The 22315-nt window shown below is 39.7% G+C and overlaps 1 protein-coding gene across 5 annotated transcripts in view; it reads left to right on the top strand.

The window, feature by feature from the left end:
- The first annotated feature begins 894 nt into the window (after positions 1 to 894).
- Positions 895 to 22315, top strand: part of LOC112554620 (E3 ubiquitin-protein ligase NEDD4-like) — a 30879-nt gene continuing 9458 nt past the window's right edge. The window contains exons 1-19 of one of the 5 annotated variants that reach the window (XM_025222522.1): positions 895 to 1597; positions 9712 to 10055; positions 14137 to 14222; positions 15001 to 15085; positions 16006 to 16044; positions 16338 to 16391; positions 16725 to 16837; positions 17382 to 17490; positions 18005 to 18210; positions 18604 to 18708; positions 19020 to 19176; positions 19387 to 19416; positions 19604 to 19714; positions 19844 to 19960; positions 20306 to 20360; positions 20647 to 20699; positions 21133 to 21198; positions 21601 to 21707; positions 21966 to 22088. In XM_025222522.1, coding sequence (XP_025078307.1) covers positions 9990 to 10055; positions 14137 to 14222; positions 15001 to 15085; positions 16006 to 16044; positions 16338 to 16391; positions 16725 to 16837; positions 17382 to 17490; positions 18005 to 18210; positions 18604 to 18708; positions 19020 to 19176; positions 19387 to 19416; positions 19604 to 19714; positions 19844 to 19960; positions 20306 to 20360; positions 20647 to 20699; positions 21133 to 21198; positions 21601 to 21707; positions 21966 to 22088 — 1682 coding nt within the window. In that variant the 5' untranslated portion in view covers positions 895 to 1597; positions 9712 to 9989. Of the gene's footprint in view, positions 1598 to 1649; positions 2190 to 2288; positions 2488 to 9711; positions 10056 to 13909; positions 14049 to 14136; positions 14223 to 15000; positions 15086 to 16005; positions 16045 to 16337; positions 16392 to 16724; positions 16838 to 17381; positions 17491 to 18004; positions 18211 to 18603; positions 18709 to 19019; positions 19177 to 19386; positions 19417 to 19603; positions 19715 to 19843; positions 19961 to 20305; positions 20361 to 20646; positions 20700 to 21132; positions 21199 to 21600; positions 21708 to 21965; positions 22089 to 22315 lie in introns of those variants that run through there. The other 4 variants (XM_025222523.1, XM_025222519.1, XM_025222520.1 and 1 more) reach the window with 4 other exon arrangements.

Below are 22315 nucleotides of genomic sequence, written 5' to 3'. Positions count from 1 at the left end.
ATTTCTTAGCAGACTTCATCCTATCTGTATATCCTGTATGTCCTATCCTATCTGTATATTAATTGCTTATAATTCATGACCCAGTTTCTTCGATGGAAAGGTCACGTGTGAATAATCGATCCATAGTCTCTCTTTGGGAAATTATCGTTTATCACATCTGGTCCTAATTACCTTTCATATTTAGATTGTTGGGTTTTGTTTTTTTTTTTAACCTGTCAGATCAGTCCCCAAAGAACCTTTTTACAGAAATTATGTCTCTATATATAGCCGGCATAACACAAGATCTCATTTTAAGGTTTTTATTACAAATCACTAAAAGGTGAGGCCAAGGGGGAAAATGCCTCGATCAGATCCATATCAGAGCAATCCTGCAGGTCATGTTGCACAAGAGTCCTGAAGTCTTCATCATACAGCAATTTTACTGTATCCATCAAACAGTAATTTAACTGTACCCATCACACAAACTTGCATTTCCCATCAAACAACAAACCTCTGATGTCCATTATGCAAAACTCTTGCTGCACCTCGTTATCTTGCAGACTCCATCGTACAACAACACCACAGGCTCCAATATTTTTCAGACACAGAGATCATATCACAACCCCTGCGGGCTCCTGTTACATCATACATCAGTCCTGAAGGCCCCATTACACCATACATCAATCCTGACTGCTCCTTTTTATCGAGTCCGCAGGCTCCGCTCCATCAAATAGCGGATCGAGTGCTTCATCTCTTATTAATTAAGCAGAGTAGAGGTTAGAGGCAGATTTACATTAACGCCTTCATTACATCAAAATTACCTCTCGACGACTTAACTACGATAAGTGATGATGGTAGAGGTCGAGTACCACAGGAGATGGTAGATCGTAGATATATTTTATTTTTTATTCACAGTTTTTTTGGTGAAGGATGGGGAGGCGATGATGACCGACCTCCTCGTCTGTCGCTGATTCGATCACACTCGCGCATGCGTCCTGCAGCACAAAAGCGAGGGGAGAGAGAGAGGAGGTAGGGGCAAGATGTCAGAGAAGCAGGGGTGTGGGGTATAGAGGGGGGGATGGTACTCAGGTGGCCATCATCTTGTTGAGCAGCACTGACGCGTGACGTCGCCATGCATTTCGATCGCTATCCACCCCCTGGAGGCAAAAGCGGGAAGTCCTCTCACGTGTAGACACCCAATCTGTGTGCAATGTGAGAACGTTGACGGCGGCGTGTACACCCTTTCCGTGCACAACATGTTAGGGAGGGGAGAGGGAGGAGAGAGAGAGAACCCACGCAGGTGCGTGTAGACGCAAAGTCTGTGCACCGTGGACATGCGGCAGTAGTACGTACGCCCGATCGACCCCACCCCTTCTGAGCGTGCTCACGTGCTTCATTGAACTTTGGCTGCCACGACTAGCAGCATCAGCAGCAACAGCAGCAGCAGAGCTCCAGCTCCAGTGGTGTGCGGCATCACCGCGCGACTGTTGTCTCAGGCCTGGAACTTGCCCGTCGCATACGTCGGTCGCGAGCGTTGCTGCCGCTACGGTACCCTGGCTTGCTGCCGTATGTGGTGCAACAACACTTCGCTCACCTGGATACGAGGAAGAGTGTCAAGGTAAGAATCACAACGTGAGTGGAGTAGCAGACGACCAATGAGGGAGGAGGGGTAGGGTTGTTGTTGAGCATGCACGCGCGCTCGTGCGTACTTACGCACGCAGGCTAGTCTGGATTTTTTTTTTTTTTTTTTTGTGCAAGATCTTGAAATTTTGGGTCTGCGACTGTATGTGTGTGTGTGCCCAGGGGTGTGTGTGTGCAGCATAGCGTGACTCAGCGAAAGAACCCTGCTGTGGCTTTCCAGTCTTCGTTTGTGACGACGACGACGGTTGATATCGACTCACAAGGCGGAACTAATATATATGTGTGTGTGTGCTTGTGTGTGTGTCCGTGACATGTTCCCCGTATAGCCTACCACACGTCGCGACTGCTGTGTGCGCTGTGCACGTCAGGAAAATAAAAACACTGAGTGCATGCGTGCGTGCGTGCGTGCGTGTCAGTGTCCGCCGGCGCGAAACCGGAACTCCGCGCGATCCTTGTGTCGGCAGACTGAGGTGATCAGAGGTACCCGACCTAGCTATCAAGGAAGCTTGAGGCGGCATCTCTTTCATTCACACCTGGTCGTTGTCGACGAAGCAGACAGACGAGGTGCGGTGAGTAGACCAGGGTTTTTTTCTGGTTTTTGTTTGTTTATTTTAAAGAAGTTGGGCTTCCCGGTGGCGCAGTGGGAAGGTCGAGCTCTGGTAGAACTGCACGGCGCTGAGACTATAGGGTTCGTCTGTTGCTGAGTGCAAGGGTTGTGAAAGGCTTGAAAACGAATCCAGGGTCGTTATATAGTTAGCCAGGTTCGATCGTTGTTTTGTCACATGATTGAGAAACCTTATTCTTGCTGGCGACTTCACACCTGTTAGTGCGGCATTTACAAAGAAGCAAAGCGCACCTAAAGGGAAGGTAAGAAGATATTGATATGCGTCTTAATTTCTTGCGAACACGATGACCTATACCATAGTAATCTTTTCATTACCTGTTAAGGTAAGCTAGACAAGTAGGCAGAGAAAACAGCGGGAAGTCGGCATTGCACCAAGTGAATGTGTGTCTCTTGACATAATACACATAGTCTGCGACCCTATGCTCCTTAAGGGAGAAACAAGGAATAAACTAAAACTAAACTAATACGTGGTCAGGTTAGTTCAAAAGAAAAAGGTCTTAAGATAGCAATGCACGGATGTCATGGGATGATGATTTTGAACGCTGTGCGAGGATGGACCGAAAATGTAGCAGACTTCATTTTGTTTATTGTCGCTGGTAAGTCACGGTTCACAGGCCAATCTGACAAGTGAACATACATGGATCAAAATGACACCGTGTATTCCAAAACTAAAGGTGGGACTGTAACTACCTGACTTGGCACTTATCCAATGAAGCCAGACTGAACTGCGTTTGTAGTGTCTGTAAGCCTTGGGTAACTTGTTGGTCTAGCAGCCATGCAGTGATACAAATAAAATTAATGTCAACCAGCACGATAATGACAAGTCCAGGTACCCCTAGGCGAGGATTGAAAAATGCAAATTGTTTGAAACTCTCGCAATACAACACTGTAACTGTACTGAGAGAACAACACAACGCACCAAATTGCAAAACACGAAGTGGAACTGTAGGTTAGTCTGTTGTGTTGTTTGTTTGTTACTTGTATTTATGGCACACCATAGTCCCGCACCCATAATACAGACCATTTCTGAGATTCACGACCACTGCAACTGACTTGAGAAAATAGCAACTTCCTGTTACTTGATATTGAACATCAACAATGTCATGTTCTGATTTGTCCTTGTTGACTGTAGGTTAAGTAGACCTTCAAAAGACAGGTTATCACAGGTCTGTGTGGTCTAGATTGGACCGATAGGGGAACCGCGAAGACGAATATGTAAGGATATTATTATTATTATTATTATTATTATTATTTATTATTATTATTATTATTATTATTATTATTATTATTATTATTATTATTATTATTTTCGTGCTACATGGGACACATACAGTTGTATTTACAGTACGATCAGTCGAACTAGTACAAAAGCTGAACTAAGGTCCAAGGGATGCTTGAGATCATCTCCTGTAACACTCCTCGCCAAGAGGAAAACCCTCGGTTGGTCATGTCTGGTCATGCTTGAACCCTGTACTGTCACTTGGACATCAGTTGTTGGACTTTCATGTCATTTTAGGAGAAATTGTTGAAAAACAGGTTGGCCTAGCTTTTCGGGACAATCTTTATCTCTCAGGAACAGCGAGAAGTCCTCCTGTGGACGCTCAGTGGAAGAGGAGCTCTGCAATACCACTTTTGTTCAAACCTAATTGAAAGGAGAATGAGGCTCCTTCTCCAGCCAGGGTTCTGGACTGTTTTTCTGAGTCTACCTCCATTGTCTTCTTCTTCGTTTCAAGAGCTCAAACGCCATATATCTGCACCATCTCGTTGCTTATTTCGTTTGCTGATTTAATTCTCATTTTCCCTGCAGATGTGCAACGCCCTGCGGAGCATTTTTATCGCAATTTTTTTTCCCCTGCTGCTTTAGATTCTGGATATATGTGAGTCAGCCTGATCTTCTGATATACTGTCAACAATTCTGCCTCCTGCTTCATTAATTTGTTTTGTTTTCACTGCCGCCTTGTTGGTGTGACCCTCGTGACAGTCCTGAGTGCGCCATAAGTAGACAATCACACATGTTGTTCCTGCCACCACCACTACCACCATCACCACTACTGTAACTACAAATCACAGTTGCAAGTCACTAGTCAAAGAAGAAGAAAAGACTAGCAATAAATATTTAGGTAGTGGTACTGAGCTGTAGTGACTGCATCTTTGCTGACGCTAATCTTTTTCTCAACATGTGAACACAATGAACTCCGTTTTGAGACTATTATTGTTTTTATGTCTATGTCTTTATATTTATAATAAAGCACTTTGATGGTGGGGTATAACACTATATACATTCACTTTATTATTCATTATGGTGTATCTTTGTACACTTGTAGTTGATAAGGTATATTGTCCTGAAAACCGTAGTGATATCGTGGCCCCCTTCCTTCCCTCTGTTTAGTTGTAGCGCCTTCAGATGCTTTGAACTTCACTCACTGTAACAAAGGGTAATTCAAGTTCACATGTACTGTCTGGAGAGTCGATTGGAAAGAAATAACTCTGTTGTCAAAACGCCATGTCACTAACGGTTGTTCACACTTAACTGATTTGCGTTCACATGTTTGTCTTGCGATAAGGCGAGAACAAAATCACATTCCAGGCTTATGTTATTAGAGATAATGATGGATTACCTCGTCGGGGTGAACTTCCGGGTCTGTGGCTATGTCGCGTGCGCGCTTAGATGGGGGGGTCAGGTTTCCATTCCCCATGGAATCCTTTTGTGTCTGGCGCCATTGTTTTTAGAAGACAAAGTGCTTCTAACTAAAGGCTTGAATGCCTTTCTGTGAAGACAAAACGAGAGCAAAGTTATTTTTAAATGAGAACTTGATTCTTTTAAAGACATAGATTCCTGAACGTTTAGGAGATACAAGATAAAAATTTATAAACCCAACATTTCAACATTGGACTTTTGGAACCTTGCCCGTTACTTTTTATTGATCAGAAATGAGGCGAGAAAATAAATTTAAAATGTGTAATGAATTTAAGAATTGCAAGGAGTAGAAGACCACAGCTATAAATATTGGCTGTGTGTGCAAGATGCAGAGAAAACATTTCCCTTTTATCGTCTTATGCTTTCAATTAAAAAAAGGCCTGTAGTGGAAGGGTCCAAACGATTCTTCTAGTAAAGAACACTGAACTGAAGACCGATGTTAAAAGTGTGATGATGCCAGAAAATTCTCCAGGTCTTTACCAGTTTCTTGTAAATATATAATATTCCAGATTGTCATAGAATCAGATCGAGTTACACTGAAAAGCTGCCAAGATTTCGTCTGGTGCTGACAACACCAGCTCAAAAATGCCAGTAGTTATTTTCCTGATGCAGCGTTTTCAGACAGCAATTCGACACGGCGAAAACAAAACAACAAAGAAAAGAAAAATACTTAAAGAAGACATATCGAAAATTGGCAAGGGAAGAAGTTAGGACTGGATGAAAATTAATTCTTTGAGAGAAAAAAGTAAGTGGATGTGAATCAGGAGTTATTTTTCCCTCTCTGTGCTGAACTGAAAATTGTTCTTGAGGTTTGCTGTTTGAGATGTCGGTGTTTTGCACTTGGTAAACTTCTGAGGCCAATCAAGACCAGCTTGTCCAGGTGTGTAAACAGGTGCAACATCCCTAGAACAATTAGGAGTACTAGCAGGAGGTCTAAACCCCCAACCCACGAATCTCGCTGTTTTAATGACAAACGCATTATGTTTGCGCCTCCGCATCGTCTCCATCAATTATGGAAAGAAAAATATTTCCTGGATATGTCATTTGTCATAGATGGTGACAGTGTCGCAAGTAGCAGCTGCGATATGACCATGGACGTGTATAGGTGGACTGCTGTCTGTCTGCCAAGACCAACGCATAGCCTCTTGCTGAGTTCTCCGCTGTTAGTCTCGGCGAGCCTAAACAATGAATGTGACTAAACCGGAAGCTTTGTACACACCTGCCTTGTTTTGGTAGTTAACTGGAAAAAAAAATTGTCTACCAGCAGTCCAGTAATACAAGCTCGAGATATGACCCTGTTGAGGAGAGGAAAGGCAGGGTCGCTGGCCGGTCTTATTGCTCACATGTGGAAATAACAGAGAGGAGAGGGAAGCAGCACTCAAAGCCCTCTTCCATCTTCTCGGCAATCAACATTGACGAGTGTTTGTTTTTTTTTTTTTCCCCGCCGGTAGATCTTTCACGTTTGTTGACAAGCCTGGAAACAAATCCTGGGGTAACGAGAAAGCGTGTTTTTATCAACTCGATATTGACACATGATTAACACGCACACACAGAAGATAGAGATACACACAGACGTGCGCACAGTTTCAAATAACATCAACTTCGGTTTAAGTGAGAGATAAGGACCTCTTTAAATATTTCCTCTTACAATTTCGGGCGCAAAAGAATCCTTTACCTAAATCGTTTCATCTAAATTCACTTCCTGTGAATATAACAAAAAGAAACTGATTCTATTTCTTGAGCTAGCCGGCCATACCTGTGTCAGGCAATGCCGTGGGACTACTGGAAACTGAATGGGCAAGAAAATGTTTCCACCTAAAGATTTGGCACCATGAGGGGAGAGTGCTATCAGAGAAAGATGAAAACCTGATTACCCTTAGATTTCCAAAGGCAAGGCCTATGAACAGGTGTCATACACAGTGTCCCGATACACGGGAGCTGAATCCAGGACCTTTTGTTTCTCACTGTAGTGGTGACAACCGAATATTTGCTCTACTGAGCGAGGTTTATCCGACTGTCGAGCGGGATTTATATTTCTGTAATAATTATAGGATTTATAGCGTGTAGTCTGCGAAAAGCATCGTTTAGGGGAAGAATGTAAACTGACATCTTCATTGTCTCCTGACTTTGTTTAACAGGGGGACTCTGGTTTCACTTGTGTGCGAGGATTTCTAAAAAAAAATTCTACTTACATTGAAAGGTATGTTACTGATTGTAACATTATCCTCCCTCATCAGTGTTCTCCAATTACCTCGTCTTGTCGTCGTTGTGCTCTGACTCAAAATGCTGCAACCTGATCTCCAGAGCCAGGGTGACATCGTTTTGACGAGGGTACTTATGAGACAAAACATCAACACTTGCCTCCGAGGGCTGCTACTCGACAACAAAATATGGTGGTCTCCATAAATTGGACCAGACCTGGTTTCCAGAAGCGATCATAACATTTTTTTTAAACCCCGCTATTTGTTTTTAGCGGAAACGATTCAGCATTATCATTTTATTGTAGAATCTATCAGTTTAGCCTAACTTAATTACTATTTGGCCGGCGTGTTTATAATGAAAAGTAATGAAACATTTCCTCTTGTTCTTTTTCTTCTCCTCTAGTAATGGAGTCCTTCGCTGCTTCCTACCAGAATTCGAATTATTCTATGTTCGGAAGAAGTTCTCCGACATCACTATAGTGAGCTGCATTCATTGTCGGGTACACGGACGATCTACCGACCACAAATAAACAAACACCGATGTCGGATTCCGAGACTCGATCACTCTGTCGGATAACGGGTGTAGGCGAGAAAAGGGGGGAGTAGTTTCTAGGTTCGGCTGGCGGAATTCGTGGCTGGGTCCGCCCATCAGTCCGGAAATGTGTGAGACCTGCAGAGAAGCAATTTTCCTTCTGTCCACCGGTCATATCGACCGCACGTGCAGTGACGTCACAGAAGAGTCGACCCAGAGTTGGTGGTTCGCACCCAGCCTCGGCCAGTCGCTTGTAGGTATAATACGTTATGGTGTAGGTCCCCTGCTGAGAAGACAGACCCCGGAAAACAGTGAAGAGTGATGGCCTGTGACAGGAATGAAGGTGTGACAGGTGTGTTGGAGGATGGTTCGGGAGGAGAGCGTTTAACGTTCACGTTCACGTGGGTGTCACGTCACAGCAGGCTGGTAGTGTGCTCGTCTCCTCCAGTCAGCAGCCAGCTTAGAAGGGAATAAATCACTTCTGCACGTTGTCATACTTATATTTGTACATACCTGTTAAACAGCTCATTTGCATTTCTCATTCTTCTGTCTGCTGTCAGTGTATCCTAAGTTCCTAACCCGGAGATTAAATGAGCTGCGATTATGTTTCTGGGTGTATGGAGGATTATAGAGCACTGACGGGACAGGGAAAACAAGATTAAGGAGATTAGGTCAAGGTTAGAATATTTATATATCTAATTTGCACAGGTAAACTGCCAAGAGCAGTAAGAGCGATGGTGAGAGAAGAAAGGTAATGCACTTTCGTTGCTTTTTGTTTTTGAATAGTTTTTAAAAGGTGAGACAGAAGTGGCAAGGACAGAAAAAAGTTCACGGAAATTATGTGTGTAGAAGTATGTGTGTGTAGAAGTGTGTGTGTGTGTAGAAGTGTGTGTGTGTGCTGCGAACTTAGTGCGGAGTGCCTCTGTAAAGTATGTGTTTCCTTTGTGTAATGTATGTGTGTGGCTGTTACCATGTTATCAATATGCGCGACTCGATTATTATCTTTTATTCTTTCCCTCTCAGGGGAATTGAGATCGGGGAAACAAATCGTGTAATTGAATCAACGCATGGAGTGAAGGGGTCAAAGTTCAGTGTTGTGCTCCAGTGATTATAATCTTTCAGGCGAGGCGAGGCAGTGTTTACGATTTCTTGCATTCTGTTTGCATTTAGACGTGTTCAGATGGGTACAACTGAGGATAGATTGATTAATTATATGCAGATAGGCTTGTATAAGACTAGAAGACATTCAGGTAAACTGACATAAACAAATTTAACTTTTTTTTTAATGCAATTCTGGGTTGATAAGGCTTTTCCTCGGTTGTCAGAGACATTCTCGCTTTCTGTCAAATCTCTGACTGGTGTTTATACAGTTATCTCGACAGTAACTCATAAAACAAGCTGCTCGATCGAATTACCGTTGAACAGAGATACCTTACCGATCCTAGTCGCTCACCATCTCAAATGTCTTTCTCACGCCCTCCCTCTACCACAGAGAGAAAGAGAGAAAAAAGATGACGAATCGCTCCTTCTCTTCCTCCTTGAGCCTGCCTCGGTCCGTCTGTCTGTTCTGTGTCTCGGAAATCACAGTTCACACAAACCTCCATCAATGTCATGATGCTTTAGTTCATGTTGCTGTCTCATAAATAAACGTTTGATGTTTGTCACATATTCATGTACCTGAGATTATGCATATGTCATACGTGTATGTATGAGTGTGTGTGTTCGCGACGACCGCGAATCAACTCTTTTTTGCATTCGCCTCACAATCCATCTTCAATGATTACAGTTTTCCGATTTGTGACATCGTCCCTTATGCCAGTGTTACCATCATGTAGCGGACTCCTCGCATCTGATGAAGCTTTTAAAAACATTCTGATCGATTAGGTTTCATTAAACATTCAAACATTTTTTTAATCTGACGTTCCGGTTGAATACACTTGTCAGATATGTGAACAGACAATAATATTAATGGTAAAATAACTCAGAATATTCTTATGTGTTGTGCTCATGTTTCATTTTATTGTGTTTTTAATAGGACAATTTCCCAGGATAAATCAACTGAAAAATCCACGAACCACCGGAGCTGGGAAAACCCCGGCGCAAACATGGGTTACCTAGCCGAGCTTTACCCTGGAATTAATATTTTAAGAACGTGAGAAAAATGATCAGTCCCTTCAAACAAACCAAAATACCAATCAAGACGAAGGGAGGCAAGTGTCTTGGCCTCCAGGTGCCACTGGACTTGACACCTGACGATGTGAATGGATTGTTTACCTAACCTACAGGCCGCTGACGGATTTTCGGCAACCAGCAATGCCTTTTCCCCGACGACATACCAAAGGTTCCTCCCGTCTGGTCCAGACAGTCGGGGGCATATTGGTGAGAACACTTTGACTGCGTCCATGCTTCCAACATAATGGAATAATGTGCGTGCGTGTCTGTGTGTGTTTCTGGTTTGTGTAATGATGTCATTTCACTATAGCAAAATTTTTTGTATTGATTCGTTGGTCTTCTCCTCGTTCTCTCTCTCCATCCCTCTGGAATACTAGACACTTTTATTAATATTATTATTATTATTATTATTTATCCTCTGTGCATGCGTGTGTTGGGCAGTTCTACTTCTCTAGTAGTACACTCGTACTTGTCTCTAAATAAAGTAAGCAGAAAGTTGTATAACAGGGGCAGAACGGTCATAGTGTATATTTGTACTATCTAATTACCAAACACCTCGTGACGACGGGTTGGAGTGTCATAATCTTACGCAGGTGATACAGGTGGGACAGTGAACCGTTATTTGATATTTGAAGGTATATACGCGGCGCAGTTCAAGATTATTTTCAGCACTTTCCTGTCTTTGGGGATGATACACAGTAGTTTTAGGTTCTCTCTACATCTGCAAGGAATTAGCTAGTTTTATTTGATTTTTAAGCGTTTTCAAGCTGCTGCTGGCTTCCGCAGCTGAGGTTCAGGGTTCTTAACTCATACAGATTCTGGTATGATGATGATTATAATAGTCCAAAATAATAGTTCTTTCATTATTTACATGAACACATGTATGTCCTTATAGACTTACAAGCTGCTCCACTCCATGTAAATTCGTTTTCTTTACAACAACAACAACAAAAAAAAAAAAAGGAGGGGGTAATCGCGAATGTCTCTCCTAAAATTGCACCGACTCTACTTTTCCAGTAACTCTACCTTCTCGCCTTTTGTGTGCTTGTCTGCTTGTCAGCTAGCTTGGGAAGTTTGAGAGTTATGATCGTTCGTTCAGTTGTTTTTTGTTTTTTTTTTAAAAATGCCGTTCGCTCGTGCTGAACCTTTAAGATCGGTAGCTCAGGTCACAGCCTGTGGGGCCAGTTGCACAACACATTTCTAAGTCTAAATAATTTTAGGTTCGGTTAATCTGTTTAGATCATCAATTTTATAGAAACATGGTGAGAATCAATTAAATTTTTTTTAAGACTAACATTTCCTCAAGTAAGATAAAACTATTTATTAAGCCAGACTTTTTTCCCGCTAGCACATGTATTTTTCGTATGTGCTTGTGCAACGCATCTGAATGGCGCAGAAGCGATTTTTTTTTTAAATATAAAAATTTGTCTCTTTAAGACGGTTAAAAGTTTTCAAAACATGTTGCGCAACTAGCCCTCTATCTCTGTTATCCTTGCCTACACACTGAGCAGCCCTCATCGCTGCTTGCGTCAACGCTTATCGCCACAAGGGAGCCAGTGTCTTTCCCACAAGCTATTTATAGTGCTTCCATCCCCCCAACATACAGGTGGCGATGCTGGCATCAAGCTCTGCCACTGAACAACACAAAACGAAATGTCCGTCCTAAGCAAGGCTAGAGGTGTGAATTCATAAGGAGCAGTTATTTAAAATACAAACAATAGCAATACCTATATCTAATATTGTCTAACTAGACAAGTGTTAAGTGGAAAAACTGCGAAATAAAAGAAAAAAGTCTACAGACAGGAAAGCGTGTCTTGCAAGTCATAAATTTATTCCAGTAGATGACGCAAGGTAGATGAGGCTGAGACGATCATGGGTTAATCGGCCGGTTTGCTCGCTTGAGGTTTTAACTGCTATCCCACCCGGTGGGGGAGAAACACGGATGTGACGGCGTGCGGGCTCTAGGCATGGGATGATAAACTAAGAAGGTAGAAAAGTGCACAGAAAGAGATCAGAATAGTGATGTCACATTTGTACATAGATATGTGTGATAACAAAGCTTTCCCATTGACTGAGGCCTTTACAGAGTAAACCTACCCATGTGCAATCCTGTTAGAGTTGTTGGCCTCCTTCTGTGCATGGTGATGCTTGAAAGCATTTATCTGGAGAACTGAAGGGAGTTATATCCATCCAGATTTGGGGAAATAGCATCTGAGCTTTATCCACTCATTAGAAGAACCATTCCTTAATCATTGGAAGAAATAGTAATAGCAATAATAATAATGCCATTTTTCTTAATTGTACCGTTCCTAAAGTGGGCGTGACTCTAGACTTCGGTGAACTAGGAACTGCAACACACAATAAAACATGTCGTGGTCAGAAACCTTCATAAAACTAGGGCCTCAGTCAGAACAGGAAGTACATGTGTGTTTAAATTTTTATCGCTGTGATTCATTAGTTTGACAGTTACCAGCATCGTGTGACTGATGGCACTGCCAATAAGCAACAAATGACATTTTCAACACTCGTTTATCTACAGTTTAAGGGTGGAGAATCAGGCCTGAAAGTTCCGGCAATATTCTGCTGTGGTGAGCTAATGTGTACCGATGTCGAAACATTACTTAACTTTGAATCGTAGCAATGGTGGAGATTATAGACAGTTTCGTGAAGATATCAATGCCTTGCATTTGTGTGCTGACTCGCGACACCCTTAGGCACATTCTTTTTTGTTAATAAAATATACTAGAAACAAGCGCGCAGGCCACAGTGATAGGCTGATTCAAACCAAAATTCTCACACGCACGAACGCGCACATTTAAGATGAAATAAAGATGGAACTGACAGATCGAGAAAGAAATACGAGAAGAAAAATACATCCGAAGAGTTAAACCCTACCTGATATTTGACGGTTTTGACCTATGCAGTACTGAACTCAAGATTGCTTTCCCACTTTGGTAGCAAGATGTGAACAAACATCATGCTATTTTTAGTTGTGGGGGTTAATATTCGATCAACATAACAACAATACAAGTGAAGACAGATGAATACAAAAGCGCAGTATATTATAACTGCATCGTCAGTTTTGTAGTTGATAGATGAATGGACTTCGTCGTGTGCACGCAGACGATTCGATCAATCCCCTTCATTGTGACAACAGCTTGCCTTTGTTCGGCTCCGATAGAAAAGAAAAGTTATCATTCTTGATGTTGGTAGCCGCACAATAACAACGATAAATATTTCTATAGCGCATTTCTTTGCCAGCAGCAAGATCTATGAGCTTTGATGTAAACAATCTGTCACACACAAAATGCACCTATAAAAAAAAAAATAAAAAAAAAAAACTCACAGTGAGCCTTACTCAGTATGTTAACTCGAAGGTGGCACTTTTGTTCCATGTTTAATGACTGCAACTCTTGATTGCTCGATTAAATAAGCATCAGTGAACAGATGAGCAGTTACAGGAATATTTAACAAATATAAAGACAACCAAACAGCTAGTGAGGCGACCTGAACTTTACTGTTTCTTACCATCATCTGCGTCTTGCTAATCAGGTGTGATTGATCATGACACACTCTTACAATGCATGCATGCTTTGTCGGCGGTGCAGCAGCCCACTTTGAAATGCGCTGTTTTAATAATGCAAACGATTAGTTCTTGAAAACCCCGTTACTCACACTGAAGGTGACGATGATTTGATAAATCCTTTCATCATTCAATTAAAATAAACATCGAAGTATTTATACACAACTGCCCGCGAAAGATGAAACTGTCTCGGGAAAGGTGAAGTTCTAATATTAAATGCAAATTGCAAAAGTGCGCTTTGGCTTCGAGGTGTATCGACTCCGGGTTCACTTTCTCCCCTCGGGGGCTACCAGCTGCGCGCCTTGTCCGCTTTGAAAAATACTGTCTGCACTTGCGACATCGCACTTATTATCACTCATGCACATTGGCGTGCTGTTCTCTTATTTATAGGCTGGGAAATCCTTTTTTCTTCCAAACAATGCGCTCACGTGTGCTACACCTCGAGATATTTTTTCGTGTATTTCGCAACATCCGGTTCATAAATTGCGTAAATCGTCATCAAAATTTGTGTACTTAATAGCTCGAGCTGATAACTCTGGTGGCGACTACTGATGTAGTGCTGCCTTACAGATGTTATGGCCTCAAATTCACAAATTTACGGATTACCAGAGATTCAGGTGAGCATACTATGTTTCCGTTCCTCCTCACTTGGGGATAAGTATTTATCTTTGTGTGTATATGAGCTGGCGTGTTTGTGATTTGCAGAATGATACCTCGGGCACCACCCGTCTTCTTCGGATCAAAGTCATCGAAGGAATAAATCTCGCAAAGAAAGATATATTTGGCGCAAGGTTAGTTGTTTTCGATTTCTTTTAATATTTATATAATAATTTTACTTTGATCTTTACTCCTTTATGTTCAGACAAAGGAGCGAAGTTTATAAACAATTAGTAAACAATCGATCGTTTTGATGTGCTTCAGCGTCTTTTCAGTGATCAAGCACTTTATAAAATACTATTTTTTTTATTAAAAAAAAGATGTGCAGGATTAAAAAAAGTAATAAACTTTGATTTTGTCTATGCAGCTACGTTTTATTTCTAGATACTGTGAGAGTAAAAATTATAATGACAGCGTTTAGCTTTTGTAGGTTGCCCATTTATTAGTTTTGCTGTGTATACAAATAGTATTCGTGACATATTTTGGTCTCATAGGTCAACACGCCACTCAGTTTACTCATGTTAAGAGCTTAATGCTTGTGATTAAAATCTCAGCAAAAGTATTTTTAAAAAGTAGTGTATGGGGTAATGACTATCTCAGAAACAATTATATGAGATTTTCAGTCATGAAAAAGAATAATCATATATTTTTAGGAATATTTTTCTGACTTGTTTTGCCAATGACAGTGTGAATGCATGTACATATGTTTAAAGAATGTCATGATTTTGCTTTCATATGAATAGAATAATTTGATACTTCCTTTGTAAAATCATTTTTGCTTGAACATATGAAGGAAGAGTATGCAAGTGTTTAGTACTTTCTCAGTGAAGTGCTCTGACAAAATGTGCATATCACAGGTAGTCAGCTTAATGGAAATAATTATATTTTACATTGTGCACATTTTATGTTCAGTGACCCATATGTACGTATATCCTTATATCGAGGAGATCGTGAAGAGGGCCTTATCGACACTAAACAAACAAAAGTTGTCAAAAAGGTATGTATTTATTTTAAGGTTAGAGTATGCACACACATATATATATATTTCGGGTGTCTTTTAAGGTGTGACCATAAAATAGTAATGAAATGACGGGGTTGGCTGATTTGACCATTTGTTTATTCAAAAGAACCTTAGAAGCTTAACACATTAGGTTGGTCTATATGACTATTAACTCCCCTGTCCCATCTCCTCCACCACCACTCACTCTCTCTCTTTCTCGGTGCTAATGTGACTTTTCAAATTTTGAGTTGGATTTTGTGATCTGTTCTTGTATTGTTTTTGCATTCATGTGCATATTTGAAGATGAAATTAAAACCTCCTTCCCATCCCCTGCAAAAAATGTAGCAGGTTTTTGTGCCCTAATGTGTGTGTCGGGGGGGGGGTGTGAAAAATATCCTGTCAGCATAAACCACAGTTCTCTGCAATTATGAAGTATTGACCTTATGACTTTTATTTTTAAAAATTAATTTTTATTGCCTCCTTTATTCCGTGTTTAAGTTTGAAAGTGCGACCTTTAGATTAGAAATAACCTGGTACAGAGTATAATGAGTATGTTCAAAAGAACCTTTATTCATACTAATCATGACACCTTTGATTGCTGCGTGACTGTCTCTGTCTTTCCTTCATTTGTGTGAAAGTATGAATAATTTTAATAAATTTGTATATCTAACGATACAGTTGCTCAGTAATGTCCTTAATGTGACATTTCACCGATACAATTTTAATATTTTACTATATTTTATTTCTTTTGTTTTAAAGAACTTTGTAAATAAAACAACTGTATCATCCTATTATTGACAAAACTATGTGCAAAAGTAAAGGAAACCAAAAGTATCTTTTTTAAGATTGGCCATGTCAGATTTTTTTTTTCATTTTTATTTCTTGCTTTCTTTCCATTTTTATTGTTCTGTCAACAGAGTCTCAACCCAAAATGGAACCAGGAATTCATCTTCCGGGTAAGCTGATTATTATGCATACAATAAATGTACCTATAATAATTTAAGTTAAATGTTTATCGTGATTTTTGTTGTTGTTTCTTGCATCATTATTTGATTTTGATTTTGCCAGACACATTCCTATTTTTTTTATCACGTTGTTAATCTTATATTAATGGAGACTTTATTATTAAAATATCTTGAAAATGTCTTCTGCGTGTAATTAGAATTTTTCACGTGTTCAGTCTGATCATCAACACCACCACATCCTCATAGTGTTTATCATCAAATAAGTTGTGCCATCATGTTAACAGACTAACCCTCGGGACAATGTGCTGCTTTTTGAAGTGTTTGACCTCAACAGAGTAGTAAGTAAATTGTTAATAATACAGCAATAATGACACTTTAAGTTTTGATCTTTGATTTAGACTTTAATAGAGACTTTGTGTACTTTTTCTTATTATAATGAGTAATGATTTTATGTTAGTGGATGTTACAAACCACCTGAGGAATATATTTGGGGAATCTGTGTTAAAAAAACCTAAAAAACAAAAGAGCGAAAGCATGAAGTCAACAACAAAAAATAATAATGATAAATTAATATATTCAGGTGGGAAATCTTGATATTGAATGCAAATTTTTACTCACATCTTGAAAGAAAACTGATGCTGTTCATTAATTTCCTTTTCTTGACCTTTTAGACTCGAGATGATTTTCTGGGGCTTGTTGAAATTCCCCTTCGCTTCACAAACATCAGCACTGAGGCCAGTGGTCGGGACATTCCTTGTAAAAACTGGGTGCTACGACCTCGATCGTAAGTCTTCTAATTTTGTCAGTGTGGGTGGTAATTTTATTTTATAATTATATAAAATAATCCTTTGAACTTAGCAGATCTAAAAAATGCATGAAGCTTTTCTTACTGTTTGTTGGTCACAGAAAGAAGCTAAATGATACCAATTATCATAGAAAAGATGTGGATAATACTGTTCAGACTATTGCTATTGTGGACAGAGAGATTGCGAAACCAACATACAAATGAAAAAGATAAAATACTCTCAATAAACGACTGGTAGAAACGGCCTAAGATTGCTTGACTAACTGAAAATCTATTTAGCTAACGCAGATGGTACATTCTGTACTTGAAAACTGATTATATACTAAGAGAAGAGCATCATGTTTGTTTTTAAAGTAAGGACAGTAGTCGGTGAGTGTTTCATTTTGAAAGAGCAGAATTTGTGCTACTGTTAATTGCTGTTCTTTAAAAGCAAGCGGATGTTCGCTGCTGTGCTTACCTTGCATCACTGCTTTCTTTGGTCCCTGAGACACATAGTGCTTACGCTTTTGTTGCTGTTGTTAAGAGTACGATCTCGAGTGCGTGGCCATCTCATGCTGTACATTGCATACCTGGAGCCAGAAAACCAAGCAGATGCTGCTGATGACCCAGCTGGGGGTCAGACCAATCATGAGGTGGGTGGTTGCTTACCTGGTCACAAACTGTGTTAGCATTAGCATCATTATACTCTTGTCAACATTACAACTTACCTGCTTTTTGTTTGGATATCAGAGAGAAAGAACTGCAAGGTTGTTCTAATCAATCTAATGCAAAATCTCTTTTTTTCACATTCTTGTGAGAAGTCAAATTACTGATGGCCTGAAACATGCCATTTATGAATAAGGATGATTGTTGTTCAGCAGCTAATGTTATCATAGTAGTTTAGATCATGAGCTACATCACAGGCAGCTGGCCTAGCTTTTAAAAAGGTTTCATCTTAACAAAAATTTGACAAGAAGAATGACAATGATCAACCTTATTTTAAAAACCTACAAATCAGGACATTTGAGGCCACAATCCTGACTGACCTGTAAGATGTTTTACCCCTTTGTCACCAAGATATCAAATGCTGTGCAAAATGAATTATGCATTGTGCACTTTCTTTAGTGCATATTCAGTAGCATTAAATTTTGTTTTCTTGCTAACCAGCCTGGCTGGGAAATGCTGGAGTTGGATTCGGCTCTGAGAGAAGCTGGTGCCTCAGGGCCTGTCACCACAGATGAAAACTCCCAGGCTGCACCTTCAGAAAACCTTGAACCACTACCTCCAGGCTGGGAGGAACGGACTGACCCTCAGGGACGAACGTACTATGTTAACCACAACAGCCGCACGACTCAGTGGGCTAGGCCTACATCGTAAGTTGCTAGAAGTAGGAGAGAATTTTTTATGCTAGCTATTTAAATGCTAAATTGTTACTTTTTTGTGATATTTGCAATGCTAATAATAACCTTTAGTAATTTTTTGTTTTGTTTTGCACAAGATTTACATCTTGTTGCCTCAAACAGATCATTTTCAAGAGTTGAAAAACTATGCATTCTGCACTGCATATTTTTTTCAAACGATACTTCTAGTAATTGTAAACTTTTCCAATTAGTTTCATCTCAAATATATTTAGATTTTTTTTTTTAATTCAACTTTACATATGAAACATTATCAGAGCAAGCCTGTCACCAGTTTTTTTAAAATGTGCCTGTAGTCCAAGTAGGGAAAATTATTCAAACATAGCTTTAATTCCATCTCATTTGTAGATCGAGAGTCTTGCCTCCTGACTGGGAAGAAAGAACAGATGCCAATGGGAGATCTTACTATGTCAATCATCGCACACGAGTTTCACAGTGGGATTTTCCTACAAGGTGTGTGCTTCAGTTAGGATTTTGTACATTATGCAAAAGGATGTTGTAATTGCTTTTGCATTTAGAAACTTAAAATAAACTGTCTGCTGTGATGTATGTAAGCCAGACATTTCTGCTATAAAATATAGCTACGCTTTTGAAATCTTTGTCATAAGGTTTGATTAGTTGGATAGGAGTGTGACCTGTGTGTATGCACCTACCCATGTATATATGTGTGCATATATGTATTCATGTTTTTGTGTGTGTGTGCACATGTACATGTGATCTCTGATGTCTTTACTCATGAATGTGTATGTGTTGGGATTCATTAGTGGCGTGGTCCAGACAGAACAGGATATACAGAGACAGCGAAGCATTGAGGCAGCTCAACTATACCGACAGAGGCGTCACATCAGTCAGGACGACACTCTCAGTATGAACTCTAGTCTGTCTGAGTCAGACCTCGCCCATCAGATTGAAGAAAGAAGGGTTGGTACTTACCATGTCAACTTGAGTTCTCTAGCTGCCTCATGCATAGTAAGAGCAGTGAAATATCCTCAGCGTTATAAAAACTAAAATTAAAATGATAAAAATAATAAATTAGGAATGTATGTTTACCTTAGTAACAATTAATGTGTATGAATTTTTTCTTTCAAAATTTTTTTTTTCATTGACTTAAATATTTTTTTAAATCTACAGCAATTGCACAGACGAAGTGCACCTGTCAGAGTAAGTAAAATATATATCATACATAAAATGTATTCATTCTTTATTAAGTAGAGAGTATTCTGACACATTGAGTGCACACATCAATCCTTACAAATGCCAGCATGAAAGATACAATATATATATATGCTGAACAGTACTATGGTCTTATTAATATTCATGCATGATTTATCTTTAATCCTGAATGTAGCAAGAAATTGTGGAAGAAGAAGATGAGCCACTGCCCGCAGGCTGGGCCATGGGTTTTGCTCCAAATGGACGCCCATTTTTCATTGATCACAATGATCGCCGGACCACATGGGTGAGAAATAGCTTCCTTTTTGTGTCCTTGTACCTTTATTTACTCAAAATCTGATCTCAGATTTAGTTTTGGGTATTTATGGTTGCTATTACTCTAAGCCTAATTTACCTTTTTTATTATTATTATTAGGATGATCCCAGAAAACAACGGGAACGTTCAGGCTCCCAACAAAAAAATGACTCCCCATCACCCATGTTCCGTTCACATTCTACAGAGGACTTGCTGTCTGACCTTGGGCCACTGCCAGTAAGTTTTTTGGTTTGGTTTGGATCAACAGACAGTCTGCCTATGATAGCTCTGTTCACTTTTTGTGATCACTTTTTATTTTATTTTGTGATCATTATTCACTTCCCTTCTGTTTATTTTCATGTCTGCCTTTGTTGTTGTCCAAATTTAACTATTAATTCCTTTCATTGTTGGCATTCCTACTTGGAACATTGTTCTTCATTAAACATATCAAAATAAAAAATTAAAGTGTATGGTAGAAGCTATTTTATGTAGATTTTTTGAGAGATTATGAACTTTTGTTTGATAATCCAGTCAATACATATTTATGAAAGAATATATATATTTTTTTAATTAACTGTGCAGCCGGGCTGGGAAGAAAGAACACATGCAGATGGTCGTGTTTTCTACATTGATCACAGTGAGTAGTACTTGTTAAGATTTGGAAGATAACGTCTAAACAAGAGGATGTGTATTATTCTGAGAGAATGACCATTGCTTAGCATGCGTTCGCATGTTTTAAAGTCAGATGTTTGAAGTTGTGGGGAAGATGGGAGGGAAGATTGGTGTTTTACATCGAGCCCACAGTTGAGGCTTACATCATGGCAAAGCAGCTCATGGTGCCATTTGATGTTTGGAGAGAATTACTTGCCTTGGTATATGCATGTAAGCTTTTGTGTAAAGTAACTTATTTCATTTGTGAACAGATACAAGAACCACACAGTGGGAGGATCCAAGACTTCAGAAACTAGGGGGACCAGTAAGTCTTGGTTCTTATTTTTGTGTTTAAGTTTTGTCCGTTGTTTGTTGATTCTTGTCATCGTCATAATTATCACTGTACAGTTAGCAGTATGTTAATCGGAATATTTTAAAGGTACAGTTACATCTTTCCACATAATAAAACTGATCTTTTGCTCACAGTACCATTGTTGTGATGCTAGTGTTAACCTGACATGTAAAATAAGAGAGTGAAAGGGAAAAAAAAACAAGGATGAATTATTTAGTAACGCAAACATGCACCTGTCAAGCAGTTGTAGCTGTTTTGGAATGAGCCATGAGCATGTTCTTCTTTTTATTTGTATTTGCCTTAAAATACGTGATTTTTGTACATAACATCTAAGAGTTAACATGCAGGAAATACACATATCTATATCGCCATACATTGTCAATGGCCTTTCTTCTTTCTGTTGCAGGCTGTACCATACTCCAGGGATTATAAGAGGAAATATGAATATTTCAGATCCAAGCTTCGGAAGCCAGTAGGTTTAGAAACTGGCCATTTTCTGAAGTTCTGTAAAGTAGATATGTCACGAGACTTAAAGGTTCTATACAGTTTCATCTTGAAATTCGTTCTTCAGATAAAGGCATAATCAGAGCTTTGGAGGATGAGTGTGGAGCAAAATAAGACTGATTGTTGAAGTATGCAAAAGGCATTTAGGCACAGTCATTTTTGGGGGGTTAGGGTTAGGGGGTGGTCTTTTCTGATCATGTGTGCATATTAAGATGTTCAAATGCATTGTTGTGAAGACAGACGATGTCAGCATCGAGCATATGTTCTTATGCTCAATTAGACCAGTTAATCTACATATATAGATTTTGTTTTAGAGGGTTATTACTTATTTTGCCCATTCAGACCAGAGAATGTATTTATTTTGTTGAAGAATAACCTCCCAAACAAGATAGATATTAAAGTTACAAGGAGAAATGTCATGGAGGAGTCCTTCCGTCAGATCATGGGCATGAAGAACCCTGATGTCCTCAAAACAAGGTCAGCCTGATAGTTCATAAGGTGCTTCCATTGAGTGCTGCATTACAGAAAAAATACTTTTGCTGAAATTTGCTATTGCAGTTAATTATCATAAGTTGATCTGCTTAGTGTCATCCCTTCAGATATCATTTAGGAAAGATGCTTATTTCAGGTTGTAAATGTGTGAGCATGAATAATAGACAAACACATATCAATTGTTCATTTACACCTTGCAAGGACCTGTGCCTATACAGTATAACAGGAGTACATTGCTTTCAGGTTGTGGATTGAATTTGATGGTGAGATTGGGTTGGACTACGGCGGTGTAACACGTGAGTGGTTCTACCTCCTGTCAAAGGAAATGTTCAACCCTTACTATGGACTTTTTGAATATTCTGCCACGTAAGTATCAGGCCAGAGTGCTGTTTATCTCTTAGTGATATAATTAATCCTTTATCAAATACCATTAGATTCCACACGTGCCATAAACAGATTTATGATATGCAATTAATGGAGCTCATATCATTTGTGCATTCAACAAAGATGAACATTACATTCACCAAATTGTCCTTTTTAATCCAACTGCACTTAGACCAGTATATCCGTAGGTATCTGATGCCTTCTAAAAG

This window comes from Pomacea canaliculata, linkage group LG13 (assembly GCF_003073045.1).
Source record: "Pomacea canaliculata isolate SZHN2017 linkage group LG13, ASM307304v1, whole genome shotgun sequence".
Classification (NCBI taxonomy): Eukaryota; Metazoa; Mollusca; class Gastropoda; order Architaenioglossa; family Ampullariidae; genus Pomacea; species Pomacea canaliculata.
Note: the sequence above shows the minus strand (reverse complement) of the source record. Positions and strands in the feature narration are given on the sequence as shown.